The 15,004-nt window shown below is 42.1% G+C and overlaps 1 protein-coding gene across 3 annotated transcripts in view; it reads right to left on the reverse strand.

Annotated features, from left to right (window-relative positions):
- Positions 1-258: 258 nt before the first annotated feature.
- The window catches only part of LOC147734881 (alpha-N-acetylgalactosamine-specific lectin-like), a 379,481-nt gene continuing 364,735 nt past the window's right edge, over positions 259-15,004 (reverse strand). For all 3 annotated transcript variants that reach the window (XM_086953663.1, XM_086953661.1, XM_086953662.1), the window contains exons 6-7: positions 9,981-10,056; positions 259-503 (exon numbers count right to left, since the gene is read on the reverse strand). In XM_086953663.1, coding sequence (XP_086809789.1) covers positions 479-503; positions 9,981-10,056 — 101 coding nt within the window. In that variant the 3' untranslated portion in view covers positions 259-478. The remainder of the gene's footprint in view (positions 504-9,980; positions 10,057-15,004) is intronic.

Genomic DNA, 15,004 nt, shown 5'->3' on the forward strand with positions numbered 1-15,004 from the left:
GTAAAGAGTCAATGACACAGACTGCGTGAGTAATGTAGAGGAGGGTACAAGGGAATGAGTAAGTAGAGTTGATTATTAGGGTAGGTGGAACAAGCAGGAAATGTGGTAGAGATATTATAACTAGTGGAAGTGAGGTGTCTAATGGTAGATAAAGAGGGCAGCAAGCATGATTTTTAATATTTTTTTAATCTATTAAAATTCCAGAGAGAATATATATATTGACTATGATTACTCTGACTAAAGAAGCACACATCATTTAGAAGCCTTTGATTTATTCATGGCTAAAGACAGATTAATAGACTAGAGAAACAACATTTGCTTAACAAGGTTTTCTTTGTGCTAAAGGTGAATCGAAAAGGTAAATTTCTGAACACAGCAGACATTTACAGTTGCTTGCATATTACAATAACAGATGTATTTCGAAGAGAATCTTGAGTGACTGTTATTTCTTTTTTTGATGTGGTCCATGGATATATCACTAGTACCCTCCATTTCCGCATAGGCTATAACAAAAAAGAACAGAGAAAGATGGTTGAATAATGTAGAAAGACAAACATGGGACCATATTTTTCAAGGTGTGGTAAAAATAAGACCTCAGTTTAAAATGTACCTCATTTAAATAACTAATATTATTAAGATTATTATATATTCTTACCTTTTTGAAAAATGTTTTAAATGCATCGTGTCCCAAAGGTCAATATGAACAATAGACTACGTTCAGTAAATTATCTGAACCCTGTGAGATCCTTATGTATTTATTTTATTTTATTTATTTATTGCTATTTTTAAAGCGCGCAAATACCCATACGGGTGTCTCGGCGCTAAAACATCTGCAAACATCTGCAGAAGCAATAATTTAGAAGCTAGGGAACAGCAACCAAAAGGAAATGTATTGCTCAACCTTCAGTCTGTTGCTTCCAATAAAAAGCCAAAACCCTGCATTGTACAATATGGCTGATAGGGATAAAATAAGGAGATAACGTTTATGAGATGCTCCCTGTATGTTTTTGAAGTGAATACCATTTCTGGCAAACTGGCTTTTGTGAATAGAGAATCCTCATCTATTTGCATATTTAAACTGTGATTATGAACTAGTGAGAGTTATTATACTTTGAGAAATTGGCTTCATGATTGTGTAAAACTCTACCATGCTTATCTATGAAAAGTGAGCAAATTAGTCATCTCTTCAACTGTTATCTATAGACAGAATGGGGTCTCGCCCCTTCCTACCTGCTTTGTCAGATATAAAAAAAGCTGCAAAGAAGTTGTGATACTCCACTCAAGTGATAGAGGCATCTTCTGAATTAATTTTCTTCTACGTTTAAATTTTGCTATTTGAACCATCCCCAAAGCATATTATAAAGTGGAACACACCTCTAATCCAAACGAGCACAGAATTAGAGAGAAAAGATGAAATATGCAGACATGTGTTACATGCATTGTAATTAACCTTAGCGCAGGGTGGTTCATTTACTTGCAATGTTGAAATACTCACCATAGGCAGATGATTAGGGGCCAAACTAATAATAAGTCCATATGGACTGTTAAATATATTGAGGCTACTCTCAAAGTTAGTTTAACTTTTTTATTTTAATATTTCTTCAATTCTGCAAAACATTTCATATGTGGCTCTGGAGGAGGAACCTTAAGAAATGAAATTATAGAGGAACTTTAGTTGTTAGGTTTACTGCTGTTATCACACACCAAGGACCTTATTTATCATAGTATTGCATCATTTTTGCACTATGCAACTGCAACTGCAAAAGCAATGCAACCTGTAAGAAGCAATTTATCAAGCGATGCGAGACCACCTTGCATGTCCCTGAGTGATTCGATAAATTCAGAGTAAGGCAGTGCAGTACAAAACACTGCGTTGCATTACTCAGCCCCAGGGAGTTGTTCCATCGGTGGTGTGTGAAAGTTCCCACACACAATCCATGGATTTTGACACAATTCCAGATTTACCATAAGTGGTAGACGTGGGATTTTGCCAAAACTGCTACCCCTCAACAGGTGAGGCATAATGAGGAGAAACATGGAAGTCTCTTGCTAAATCCTTTTGTAGCTGCTGCCTGAGCTTACCTTGCCTCGCCGGACCAGTCCTTGGGGACTGAAACTTTGCCCTTGCTGCCACGCACCTCCCGCAATCAAGCTAGTGCAGACACGAGTGCCGGGGACTACAATTATTAGCTACCCACTGTCCGTGCCTGTCAGAGGCCGGAAGAGGCTGGGCTGGGCCACCCCTCCAACATCGACATCTGAACTCTACGTAAGCTTGTGTTACTGGACTTGGGTAGAAGGGGGTGCTTATGTCTGTTCAAGGGATTGTGTTTGATTACTAAATTGATCACTTCCATTCCTAATTGTTTAGAATCTATTCCTTTTGGGCATTAGTAAGGTCATGCGTAAAGGGAGGGCAGGGCGGGAGTGGTAGGGACCTTCGATGCCTTTCTTACTCGGGCTGAATCCGTGTTAATACACGAGATACAGCTAACCGAACGGAGGCTTTCATTGGACCCTTTATGTTTATCAACAGGGCAATTCCCTGTACTAGAGCGAACTGCTACCCCAATCCCATGTCCCCAACCATCATCAGTGACAGTAGGTAGCCCAATAGCTAGGCTCTTCTAATTTACCCCTTGTGGATAGCTTATACTCTTCACCTTCAGCTACACCTACCAATATGCTTAATAGGCAGCAAAAATCAACACTTGCCCCACGAGGAAATGCTCAAGTAAAGAAAAGGAATAGTGTGCAGTGCCTCCAAAACCAGCCTTCAGGTCTCAAAGCAGGCTAAGAACAAGAGCATGGAATTAAGGAGGGAAGGGATCCCAGCTCCAGCCGCCGAGGCTGACAACATCAAGGCGGGTGCAGCTAGTATAGATCCTACCCCACTGGGGCTCCAACAATTAAACTCCGTTGAGGCTCAATCTTTTTTAAAAGGATGGAAGCTAAGTTGCTAGCCCTGATTTATCCCCTTCTGTCCAGATTAGCTGCAATAGACCAGAGATTAACCAAAATAGAGCAGCATATAACTAAAGTTCCACCCCCTCATTCTGGGAGCAGCCAGCCCGAAGTTATAGGTGCCAGTCAGGCATAAAACACATCTTGGTCACTACAACACGTTGCGGCTTGACCCCTCCATTCCATAGCGATCCCTCCGAAACCCCTGGCATTACTTATACGACCGCTTAACGGTCCATTGACATGAAAGGAAGGGCCAAAGGGCCCGGTGGGGAGACTACAGGGTCAGGGTGGATATATGTTGACAAATGTTTTTCTCCATCTTCCACCCTATACTATAGTACTGGCCAACATCCGAGACTTCAAGCCCGAGAAGAGGAACATTGGTCCTCACTTAAGAATAAGGCCCCTCACTTCTTGAATTCTAGGACTGGGCTTGGGAACCATCTTTTCTTAGAGTTCAAGATGGTTAGAAGGGTCGCTTGGGTTGGTCAATCTGAAAAAGGCCTGGTCGGGGTCTGTGTCGTCTTGAGCTTCGGGTCTCTGAGCATGGTCCGGTGTAGTTTAGAACAGGCAGCCTCTTTTAAGGTATATAACAAGGCTATTAATGTCCTTCCGCTGGGTCACTGCTACCAATTGAGCACAAAATTCAGAGGGGTAACACAGAGGATACCGGCGCATTCGCTAGGCCCCTATAATTTTGCAATCCCGACCTCCAACAGATATGAGGCACTTAGTTCGCTGGAGGAAAACGATTGACTGGGTCCCAAATTTGACTCTGTGGATCCCGCCACCAGGGACACGGAAGACCATGTGTTTAAATTGAATATTTAGAGCCAAGGGGGTCCTCCTTCAGCAATAAACAATGTTTCAGAGGGTGTAAATACTCGGGAAGACAGATTTGGGGAAGATGATAGCTCTACTGAGACGCACCCAAATGAAGTGAGCCTACTGGCGGGTGTAACTGATCCCTGTGTAGTGTCCTGTGACAATTGGTTACACCCATGCATTAAATCCAGCACTAGTTTTAAAAAATTTGCTGTGGTTTCCTCGAATATTGCCGGGCTAAAGAATAAATTACTATCACTAGGCTGGCTATCCTTTATCGAAACCAACGAAGTTCTGGTATTTCAAGAAACATGGTCAGTGGAACCCGAGTTAAGATAATGCTTCTTACATTTTTTTTAATGCTGCTAGTGCTGGCCAAAGGGGGAGACCGATGGGGGGACTAACTATTTGGGTGAGACAGAATGATAGGTACAAAGTCCAGCAGCTGGATACCATTAGTAACAATATTTTATTAATCAAACATAAAATTCCTGATGTTGAGGACCTCTTACTTTTAATGTCTATGCCAGAGGGATTCCTGGAGGGAAAGCCTCTGGCATTGTTTCCCTTCTTGATTCCTATCTCGATCAGTATAAAGGAGGGGGAAACATCCTAGTTGCTGGGGATTTCAAGTGTTCTTTTGAACCACTAGACACCAACAATGTAGACCTTGGCCTTGAGGAGAACCTTCAATGGGATATTCCACAACTAACATTAACCCCCATTAAAAAAAGGACAGAAGCTGCTTTTCAGCTAAAAGTATTATGTCTCGAGCATAGGTTACGGGCTGTAAATGGATGGGCAAAATCTGATAAGCAGGGCTCTCCTACTTATAGCAACAGGTTGCGAAGTAGTCATATAGACGACATACTCAATAAGGAACATTGGTCCTTCCTCTCCTTCCCACTCTGCAACTCTGGGCAATAGCTTGCTTAATCTCCACAACGGCACCAACAGCGCTAGGATGCCTGGCTTCACCTTGGGGGTGCCCAGGAGTGGGCACTTCACAGGGAACGGCCAGGAAGGGTTCCACAGCGGTATGTATACAGCGCCTTGTGACCCCTTCAAGGGTGATTCGTGCGCTATATAAGCACTACATTTACTTTTTTTTCCATGGTTGTTGTGGAAAGGGTGGAATCTTTTCTTCATAATGAGTGGCTTGAGCTTGTTTAATTGCAGCCTTATATTTTCCAATGGCTATCCTATATTCCTGCTTCTTAGCTACAGAGAAATCTTTCCTCCATATCCTCTCTAGACGTTTGCATTTTTGTTTTAGCGCCCGCAGCTCAGGAGAGGAGATTACTTTTTATTTAATATTCTTTATTTAATTATGTAAATTGTGCATTTAATGTTTTTTTATGTCAATTTTCTGGGCAGGTTGTGGGATTATAGGGGTAAAGGGTGATAGTAATTTACTTTTAATGAACTAATAATTTGTTAATTGTAATTTTATATTCATAAATTATTTGATAATTAATGATGTTAATTTTGAAATTAATTTTGTAGGTGTGGGTTGTGGGGCTTAGAGGGGTAAATGGTAGGTGGAAGTAAATTAAGTTTAAGTTTTTTAATGATTAGAGGCCAATTCATAGGTATAAGGCCTCCAGATGGTGGCCGAGGGAGCACCTATGTTGCACCCCTGTTGATCCATGCACCCGGTGGCAAGCAACATGAGGTGCCTGCCAAAGAGTGCAGGGATGAAGTACACCTCAGTTCTTTACAATGACAGCATGCATTCCGATCAGAATGCATGCCCCCATTGTAAAGAATGGGTGTGGTTGCATCCTAATTTCAGGTTTGGGACCTCCAACAAGATGTTGGTCGGTTCAAATTCCAGATCGATGTACGGATGGACGTAGGTCCGTCCGACATTGAAATCGGCCCCTAAGTTGTTAAATACTTTTCATTATTTAATTGACAATTAATAAATGTAATGGTGTCATTTAAAAAAAAAAGTTTTTAGCTGTGGGTTGTGGGTTTTGTAGGGTTACGGGGTGGAAGTAAATACATTTTAAGTAATCAATAATTATTTTTTTAAATTAATAATAAATATTGATTTGATAATTATATTAATTAAAATAATTATCTGTTCAAAGTACATCAATTACTGAAAGTACATGAATTATAGATAATTCATAATTATTATTTAATGAATGATAATTAGTCTGTTGATACATATTTATATTAATAGTGTAAAAATGTTTTTTTTAAGTTACGTTTTAGGTGCAGGTTGTGAGTGTTTGGGGGTTATAAGGTGGGAAGTAACTAAATGCATATAATAAATATTTGTGGGGTAACAAATAATTTCAAAATGAAAATATTTATTGGTATGAAAAGTATTTATGTATTTTATTAAATATAATATTTGAAGGTATTTATGATATGTATTTAACATTGTAATATGTTTTTATTTTAAAAAAATCGAATAATAAATATATTTGTATTTTTAGCAACATATTTATATTTTTCTTAATTTACTTTGTTTTTAAAATAATATTACTTGTTCAAGATATTTTGCTTGATAGTTGTTGGATTTGATACTTGTTTGCCTACTGTTGTACTGACTGGAATGGGAATAGTACATTTTTCCCCTGACTGGCTGAAATGAGTATATTAATATTACCTATTCACAGTCAAACACTTTCACTACTGTTGTATTACTGGAGGGGAAGTGCTCAATAATAACCGGGCAGCAGCAAGAAATGTAAGCAGACAAATTGACAGCTTTGACAAGCACATGCCAAAATGTTGCCTGGTTCTTATTCCGAATAGCATACAGGACATCCCCTATATTGAAGATGTCTTGGTATCAAGACATCTAAATTGTTTACATTTCCCCCCTTTGCTGGCTGCTGCTTCACAGCCTCAAGTGCGCATGAGTCAACAAACGCACAGGCTGAGTGCACGCAAGTCCCCAGGAATCTTGTCAAGGACTGGGGCCTTGCCAGCTTTGAGCTCCTGAATAACTTGCCATATTTTGGCGAGGGTGAATGACACTGTGACATTAGTTAGCTCTTGTGGTAGCCCGGGAGAGTCATCTGCTTGGATATTTAAATCAGAAGACAACATAACTCGTCGGCCACATCTAGGTTGACATATTTAGTATTGTCTGTACTATAGAGGGATTGAAAATGGGTAACCCAGTGCTTAGGTAAGGTTTTAGTTTCAGGTCTAATCATAGTGGTTTTCTGTCACGACTAAGCACATGCCAAAATGTTGCCGGGTTCTTATTCCGAATAGCATATAGGACATCCCCCTATATTGAAGATGTCTTGGCATCTTTAAGGGGCCCTCTATATCTACCCTATCTGCCTGAATTTGGATTGAGGGCCACTTTTAATACTTTCGAACTGAAGGGTTTATGCTTCTCTACACTCTTTATTAAACCAATAATGCTTGTGGGATTATGTCTCAATGTTGTTTTGGTAAAGCAGGTGTTCCTCAGTATCTCAAATCAATCATCATGGAATTTCAAAACATCAAGAATCTGGCCTCTTTTTGATCTAACCAGGTGGGGCCTCGGCACAAGAGCCAAAGTGTTAAAGAAATACGAAAGTGGCAGAAGATGGGTTGATTTTGGTTGGGGTAGGGCCCTGTTAGCCTAGGACAGCAACCCACCCACTTGTTGGGGACTCCAGAAATTCACTACAACACAGTCCCCCTTAAACATTTTTGTGTGGCCCCACCCGCCCATTCCCTTGAACAGTTAAGATAAAATGAACAGGTCAATCAGGGCGTACTGGCAAAAATTAAGCTTGTTATTCAGACAGTGAGCAATCTTATTTCTCATTTCAGCGGTTGTCTCACCAGTCCTCAAAGGTAACACAGGAACATTAGCCAAAACTACCACATAGGGACATGAAGCAGGCGGGAGGTGTAATGTAGAGGGCCTGTCGCTAAAAGGTAGTCCACCAGGCACCGACCCTCAATTGCTGTTCACTGCCGAAGTGTAGCGCCCCTTCTCTTGCCATCCTTGGTGACCTAAAGTCGATCACTGGGACTAGGCCTTCTGATTGGGGAAGGACGGTCACCCAGACCAGAGGTAGAAAGAGTGCTAATGCTACTGGAAACTGCGTTAGTGGAATGGAGCGTAGCATTTTCAGACTTTCGCTGCTCCGAAGTGGCACCCACTCCTATCCCTTTGATGTAAAAATCTTTTGAGTCCACAAGGAGCCTCAAGTTTAGCCCAATAGAGGACAGTTGGGAGATAACCAGTTCCAGTTTACCTTTCAAAATAGCCTAAAATGTAATCTTCAGTGAGATACTTAAATCCCCCACATCATTCAAACCATGTTTGGATGGAATCCAAGCACTAGGTCATAGTCTGTCTGGCTTGGTTTCCCTGTAGCGTCAGCGGACCTCCTCCTATTTTTTATCGCTGGGCTGGAGCTTGGAAATCCACCAGGCGCCCGTATTAGCAGGATTGTGTTTGAAGGGAGTTCGGAGGACAAGTAGGGCCTCAAAGGGCTAGACTGGTCAGCTGACTCTGACAACTCGCTCCTAGTCAGTAGCTTAAAATTCTTTCTGGACAGTAGGGGACCATCCCCCGACAGAGAAAATATGAGCTCATACAGCTCTATCTTTTTTAGAGACTACCACTACCGCCCAGGCCAGAAAATCATTGATAGTAGAGACTTGAGTAAGCACTGGGAAGGTAACAGTTTGGCTGGGGCAGCCTTTCCTATCCCCTTGAATCAAGCAATAACTTGTGGAGTAGCAAAATGTTCCCAAATGTTAGTTTAGTGAATCTAGAACAGCAAATTACCTGCCTTTGCCCGGAGCCCGGAAACAAACCAAGGGGTTGGCCCAGCCCAGCCTCTTCAAGTCGATAACTGGCAGAAGATGAGCCTGCCATTGGTCTGGGCGAGGCCCACGCTGCAGGAAGTAATCTGGGCTTTTGAAGCTGTACTGACTCCTTTTCCTGCCACACACTAGTGCCTTTCGGTGCGCCGGAATCTGCGGCAGATAGCCTCCTTAGTGCTGCATAGGCATTGCGTGCCCTGCCGATAATCGTCAATGCTCATCAAGTGCTGCAGGTTACTCCCCCTCTCAAACACAAGGGCCTTCTGGTGGGCTGGTATCTGGATCAGAGAGACCCTTTAATGCTGCATACGTGCCCTCTAATTCAAAGACCTATATCTGACTCTTGGGAGCTCTTCTACAGCCTAAGGTACTGCAGTCGGCATTATTAAAACTCTAACTGCAGCCTTTCAAAAAAGAGAGGACATGTGAATGCCACATTTGGAGGAGGATCTTTGTGCACTTTCTGTTTATTTACATTGCATGTCTTTGGTGGGTGCAGAATATGAAAACAGTAATTATTAGGGCTAAGTGTGCAACATGAAAAAAATATTCCAAAGCCCATATGTCTAGCTTGTATTTTCAGTTACAAGCCAAACCTACTGACCTTGTCAAGTCCTGTCAGTGCTTGTTTTTAAGTAAGACATATTGCCATTGCCAATGGGTGTTTTATTTAAAGTTATTTTTAAGCACTAATCCTTATTGCATCACTTTATGTCTTGGTTGCACTGCAAAGTGTATTGTTGTTGATATCTAATCAAAAAAATAAAGTAGGACAAACAAAAGGGGTAAAACTGAGACCTATGGCAAGACGAAAACTTGGAGTTTGGTGGATGGAATACTCTGTCACAAATATGACAGATATCCTGTCTTCAGTAATAGAAGTGCATTATATCCTAAGGCACTGTAATACGGCTCATAGGACATCCATTGTGCTTGTAATGGAGTATCTAAGCCACACAACTCTAAATAAGGCATTATCATTTGAAGATGAAGTATAGGAACATCTGCTGCAGGCTCACTCAAACTGTTGGTGGTTTAGAAATGGCTTCCTCCTCCACCATCAACTGATGGATCTGCACTATTTACATCACCACAAACTGATGTAACAAGCTTATCAGTGGTGCTCCTAATGATTACAGAATCTAAACCTCTGTGGCAAAGGGTATACTCTAACCTATTTAAACCTCACATGATATCAAATAATAATCCCTAAAGGAAACAGTAATCACAAAAGATTAATCGTGTAATTTAAACTGTGCCATAAAAACACGATAAATAAAGAGATTACTATTAAAATGTAAAATGTTTCAATGTAATGAAAATCCTAATCATTATAAGGTTGCGCATTTTTTTCCAGACAATTTTAGAAATTAGGAAAGCCTTACCGATTGCCCAGATTATATTTGCAGACAAAAGGAAATACATATAGAGTCAGACGGTAATCATTCCAGGTCACATGTCCTATTGAAAGGAAAAATGTATGTTATTGAAATTGTAACCAAAAGCATGAAAAGGTCTGCATGGATACTTGCATTCAATTACAGAATTGTTCTGAACATGCTATATATTTTTGTGTAAACAAATGTACTATTTTTTTTAATGGCTTCACCTTTGTTCTGTGCTGGTATAGAGATTGTTGTTGTTCAATGTAGACATGAACGAGAAGTTGTTACTTTCATGTCTGCTTTTGTATAATGCTTGTGCGGATGGCTTATGATCAGCAGGTTTGGGTAGGCATCTTTTGAAACACGGGTTGTGTATATATGTTGGAGATGGGTAAGGGGAGTTTGGGGGCAGCCGAGCCCCGTGAGGTCTCCTCCCTGGCAGTCTGGAAGGGGGAGGGGTGGCCGACAACAGCCATTTTTGTAAGGTTTTTGGGCTATGTTGGGAATAGCCCAAATGTGGCCCAACTCATTTTGATAGCCCAAAGGCTATAAGGGGTTATCCCTCCATCTCCCAGCCACCATTTTATGTTTTGGTGACCTGGTGGCTAGGAGTGTAGCAGGGATTAGCTTTTTGTCCCTCCCGCCCCCCCCCCTTTATTTAGGGGTTTATGGTAGGCATGGTTCGGAGAGGTATGTTTTAGGGTCTGGCCATTTTGTTGGGGAAAGGTGCATAGGGTTCTGGTGAAATTCGTATATGCTGTCGCTTGAAACAGGTGCTGTGGGGTTGTTCAAAAGTTGGCCAGATTGGCACAAGTTTTTAGTTAAATGTTGGAAGTTTTGTGGGCAGGGCCAGGGAAAGGTTAGGCAGGTAGGATAAGTTTAGAATAGAGGTTAGGTAGTTACAGTTGCAGAAGGACAGATAGGGTTGTAGGTTTTTATTAGATGGCAGGAGTTTGGAACTGCAATGCTGAGGGATGGGATTGTTATGGAATGTTATGTAATGTTATGTTATCGGCAGAGTGGGGGATTTTATGTGGGGATCATAGGGGTGGGGGTGGGGTAAATGGAGGATCAGTTATTTTATGTATAGTGAGGTTTTAGTTTGTAAGGCAACGGCCTAGGTCGGACATTGTGATATTCACGTGTTTTCAATAAAGCGTGCTTTTTGTCAAGAGGGCATTCCTCAGGAGTTAGCGACCGATAACGGACCTCAATTTTTGAGTAGACAAATGGAGAGTTATTTGAATATGTGTGGAGTTGTTCACAAAAGGATAGCTGTGTTGAATCCTGAAGCAAATGGACGGATTAAGAGATTTAACCGAGTGGTAAGGAAGCTATTCAGTTTCCTGTCGAAGGGGGTTTGGATGCATTGCAGTCCATACTTTTAGCCTATAGGACTTCCCCTAATCCCATTACGTTGGTGAGCCCGTTTGAGTTATTGAGAAGTCAAAACCTGGCACCAAGCTTGTCACGTGGTGGGGAAAGGACAACATTCTGACACAAGGCCATGTTGCTGAACTAGATTTCAAGGACATTCAAATCAAATTGTAAGCTTATAAGGACAAGATGAAAGAAGATGTGCAAAAAAAGGAAGAGTTGGAGGAATGCATGAGGTGCAAGTGGGTGACCTGGTACATCATAAGGAGGGTACTATTTTTATTTATTTATTTAAAAGGTTTTATATATCACGAACATGACCTCACAGGGTATCAGAGAGCTTCACAATTTAGCAATCACTGAAAGGTACGAAAATGTAAAAGTAAATCAGCAAAACAACATACAATCTTAACAGTCTCATAGAACTGGCGACTCTTTGAGAGCATTGGAAGCTATGATTCCATGGCAAAACTTTCTTCATCAATATCGTTTTAACTTCCTTTTGAAAAAGGAAATAGAGGGATTCAGTCTATATCACGAACATGACCAAGGGGGGTGTAAGGGGCTTGCTAACTGGTCTGACCTGGTGCGGATCATTGAGGTATTCTAGAACGCTGTGCGTGTGGATGGTGGTGGGGTATGGAATCGTAGCAGAGTGTCATTATTCAAGGGTAGGCTGTTACCAGCTGACAATCATACCACAAATGTATTTTTAGATGTTCACAGAGATGATCTCTCTAAAGTCCCTTACGCAGGTGAATCTTCGGCTAGCAATAGTAGGGTTCTGTTTAGTGATCGCACCACAAGTGTGAGAGAGCGTACATTTCCTACGAGGTTCAAAGGTTTTGATTTGATGTAAAGGAAAAAAAAAGGAAAGGGGTGTGTTGTATATGAGAGCGGAGTTTGTAATGTTGCTTGTGTGGGTGCTCACATGCGAGAGCTGCGCTTCTTCTGAGGTCGTGTAGGGATTGTTGCTGTTCAATGTAGACATGAGTGAGAGGTTGTTACGCTTGTTTCTGCTTTGGTGTAATGCTTGTGCTGGTGGCTTATGATCCGCGAATCGGGGGAGAGATCTTTTGAAACACGGGCTGTGTATATATGTTGGAGATGGGTAACAGTCAGGCATTTGGGACTTGCAAGTTGTACTGCCTACGTATGGAATTAACCATGTGTACTTTAACCTTACTGTGTGCTCCCGTTTTCACTTGACTGGATTTAGTAAGAGCTGGATCTTTGACCACCAAAACTACTCTGATTCACAAATTAGAGTTAATAAAACACATGACCTAAAGTAAATTGCACCCTTGCCATGCAGTGTTGTTATCAATTATGTCATTACAGATGTTAATGTTATAAATGATGTGATATAACCTGTCATTAGTGATGTAATAAGTGAGATGATAAGCACTGCATGGTGAGTGTGTGAGGTATAGATACTATATCACCCAGGACACTGACTTGTTCCCTCCCTGTGACTGCACAGGCAGGGAGCCAAAATCCACCTCCTTGTGTGCACTCTCGCTGGCTCGGAATACAGGTTTACTCCCTCCTGGTGGGAGGCTAAAGAAAAACAAATATTGCCCACTCCCACCACACACGGGATGGGTGCAGGCATGGGAGCCGACTGGGCAGCGGAGACCTGTGCAGATCCATGGCCCCTAATTCTGTGGGTTGGGATGGAGCACCCACAGGAAATTTAACTAGTTTAGACTACAGGGGATGGGGTCACCTAGGCCTCTTAATGGCTTGGGGGGGGCACAGGTCATGCTATGATGAGGCTCATGGGTGCCCAGGGTCTTGTACTGCTCGGGAAAGGAGGTTGCATGCCCCTTCTCTTTAATATTATGATGCAGCCCCAAAGGATGGGGTTCCTGGGTTCTCATACCAGCTCATTGAGAGTGGCCAAACTAGATAGATAGATTTACATTTGGAAAGCCAAAGTCTTGAGTGAGTCATATTGCCCCCCTCCCTCAATAATTGTAATAAATTACATATTACACTTGTAAAATTACATTGAAGAGATCCTGTGACTAAAGTGAAGTTGTTTCCAAGGCTTAAGTTATTGCTACCTGCAATCTGTAGGCAGTAATTAGTGATCTTTTTGTGTCAGTTTGCTGTACTATGGAAAATAAGTCGAATTTGTTTTTTGCAGTGCAATAAAAACAACTGACTGCACATTTATTAGTGCAGGTTCCCCAAATACCATGTTGCAAATGCTGTATTGATTTATACCACCATCACTTAAATATATACACCTTGGTGCTTTAACTGCATAAAATGCACTGATATAAAACTAATATTTAGCAGATAACTGTGAAACATTTCACAGTTGCCTGTAAAATACATATTTCATCATTATAACAACAGCACTCTGCAGAGCTTTAACATTGTCATGGCTAGTAGGATTATGCGGCATGGGTGACCAAATTATATAGCAGGGATATCTACATTTTGGGATAAAAAATGCAAATTGAAATGTTGCTTCAGTTTGAATTCCCTTAAAAACTGAAGACAAGAGGTGTTTGGCAAAACAAGAACAGTTTGTTTAATTAAACATTAAGGGGGCCATTTGGATAGCTGGCGGATCACCACCACCCGTATGGTGGTGGATATCTGCCCGCTTAAAACCACTGAACACTTAGGATTTCCTCCCACCACATTACCATGGTCGGGGGAACCCCGGTGGAGGGAAAGACTACGCCGGCTAACATGGAGGCGATGTCTGGGAGACACCACATCCATATTAGCAAAAATGTGGGGTTCCGCCTTTCCGTTGCGGCATTGCCCCCATGGAAAGGCAGGTGGTGATTGCCATTTGGGACCCTTAGCGGGCCACCAGGGAATCTGGGGGGAGAGGGGCGCACATTGGGGGTACCTATGGTGCCCCCTGCAGTTCCATGCACAACATGGCAGGCACCGCACGGTGCCTGCCATGTTGTGCATAGAAGTGCATGACATGCCTTCCTGGCATTGCAGCGGGCGGTGCTGAGAGCACCGCACGCCGAATGTCAGGAATGCAGGATGCGTCCGCCAGTGTGTCAGGCACATCCTAAGGTCAGCAACGGGACCCCTGTACCAAAGGCGGGTGGTCCCAATACACGATAGGATGGCGGGCGGCCATCCTAATGACCCTCTAAGTCCGGGAGAACTGTAACAGGCACGGGGTCTAAGGACTGTCTCAATTTACATTTGGTCTATGTCCTTCTTTTATACAAAATGTGAACAGTTGGAAAAGTTTCCGGTATGCCATATAAGGTGAGGAATGTTGGTTTCTGCTTTTGAAGTCATAAATTAATTATCTAATGTTTACCAGAGGTGGGTCTCTACCTCACATGGACACAATATGGCCTGGGGTGAAGGAGTCGAGATGTCCAGCATGGAAGCGATTGATCACTACATGTGCTAGGTCCTGATTAGCTATGTGCTTCTAACTCATGTGTCGTCTGACTTTTACAGTGTTTTTAGGAATGCGTGTACCCCTTCCAGCCATGTGTGCTTTATTGGGGCATTCACCCTTGGCGCTTTGTAATGTTACTGCGTCTATCTGTGGGATTGATCAAGAGTTTCCTGTCTGAGCGTTACCCAGCTACGCATCCTCCCACCTGTGACCTATCAATCAGCAATCCTGGGCCTTTATCTGATGGCCT

This window comes from Lissotriton vulgaris, chromosome 1_2, assembly GCF_964263255.1.
Source record: "Lissotriton vulgaris chromosome 1_2, aLisVul1.2, whole genome shotgun sequence".
NCBI lineage: Eukaryota > Metazoa > Chordata > Amphibia > Caudata > Salamandridae > Lissotriton > Lissotriton vulgaris.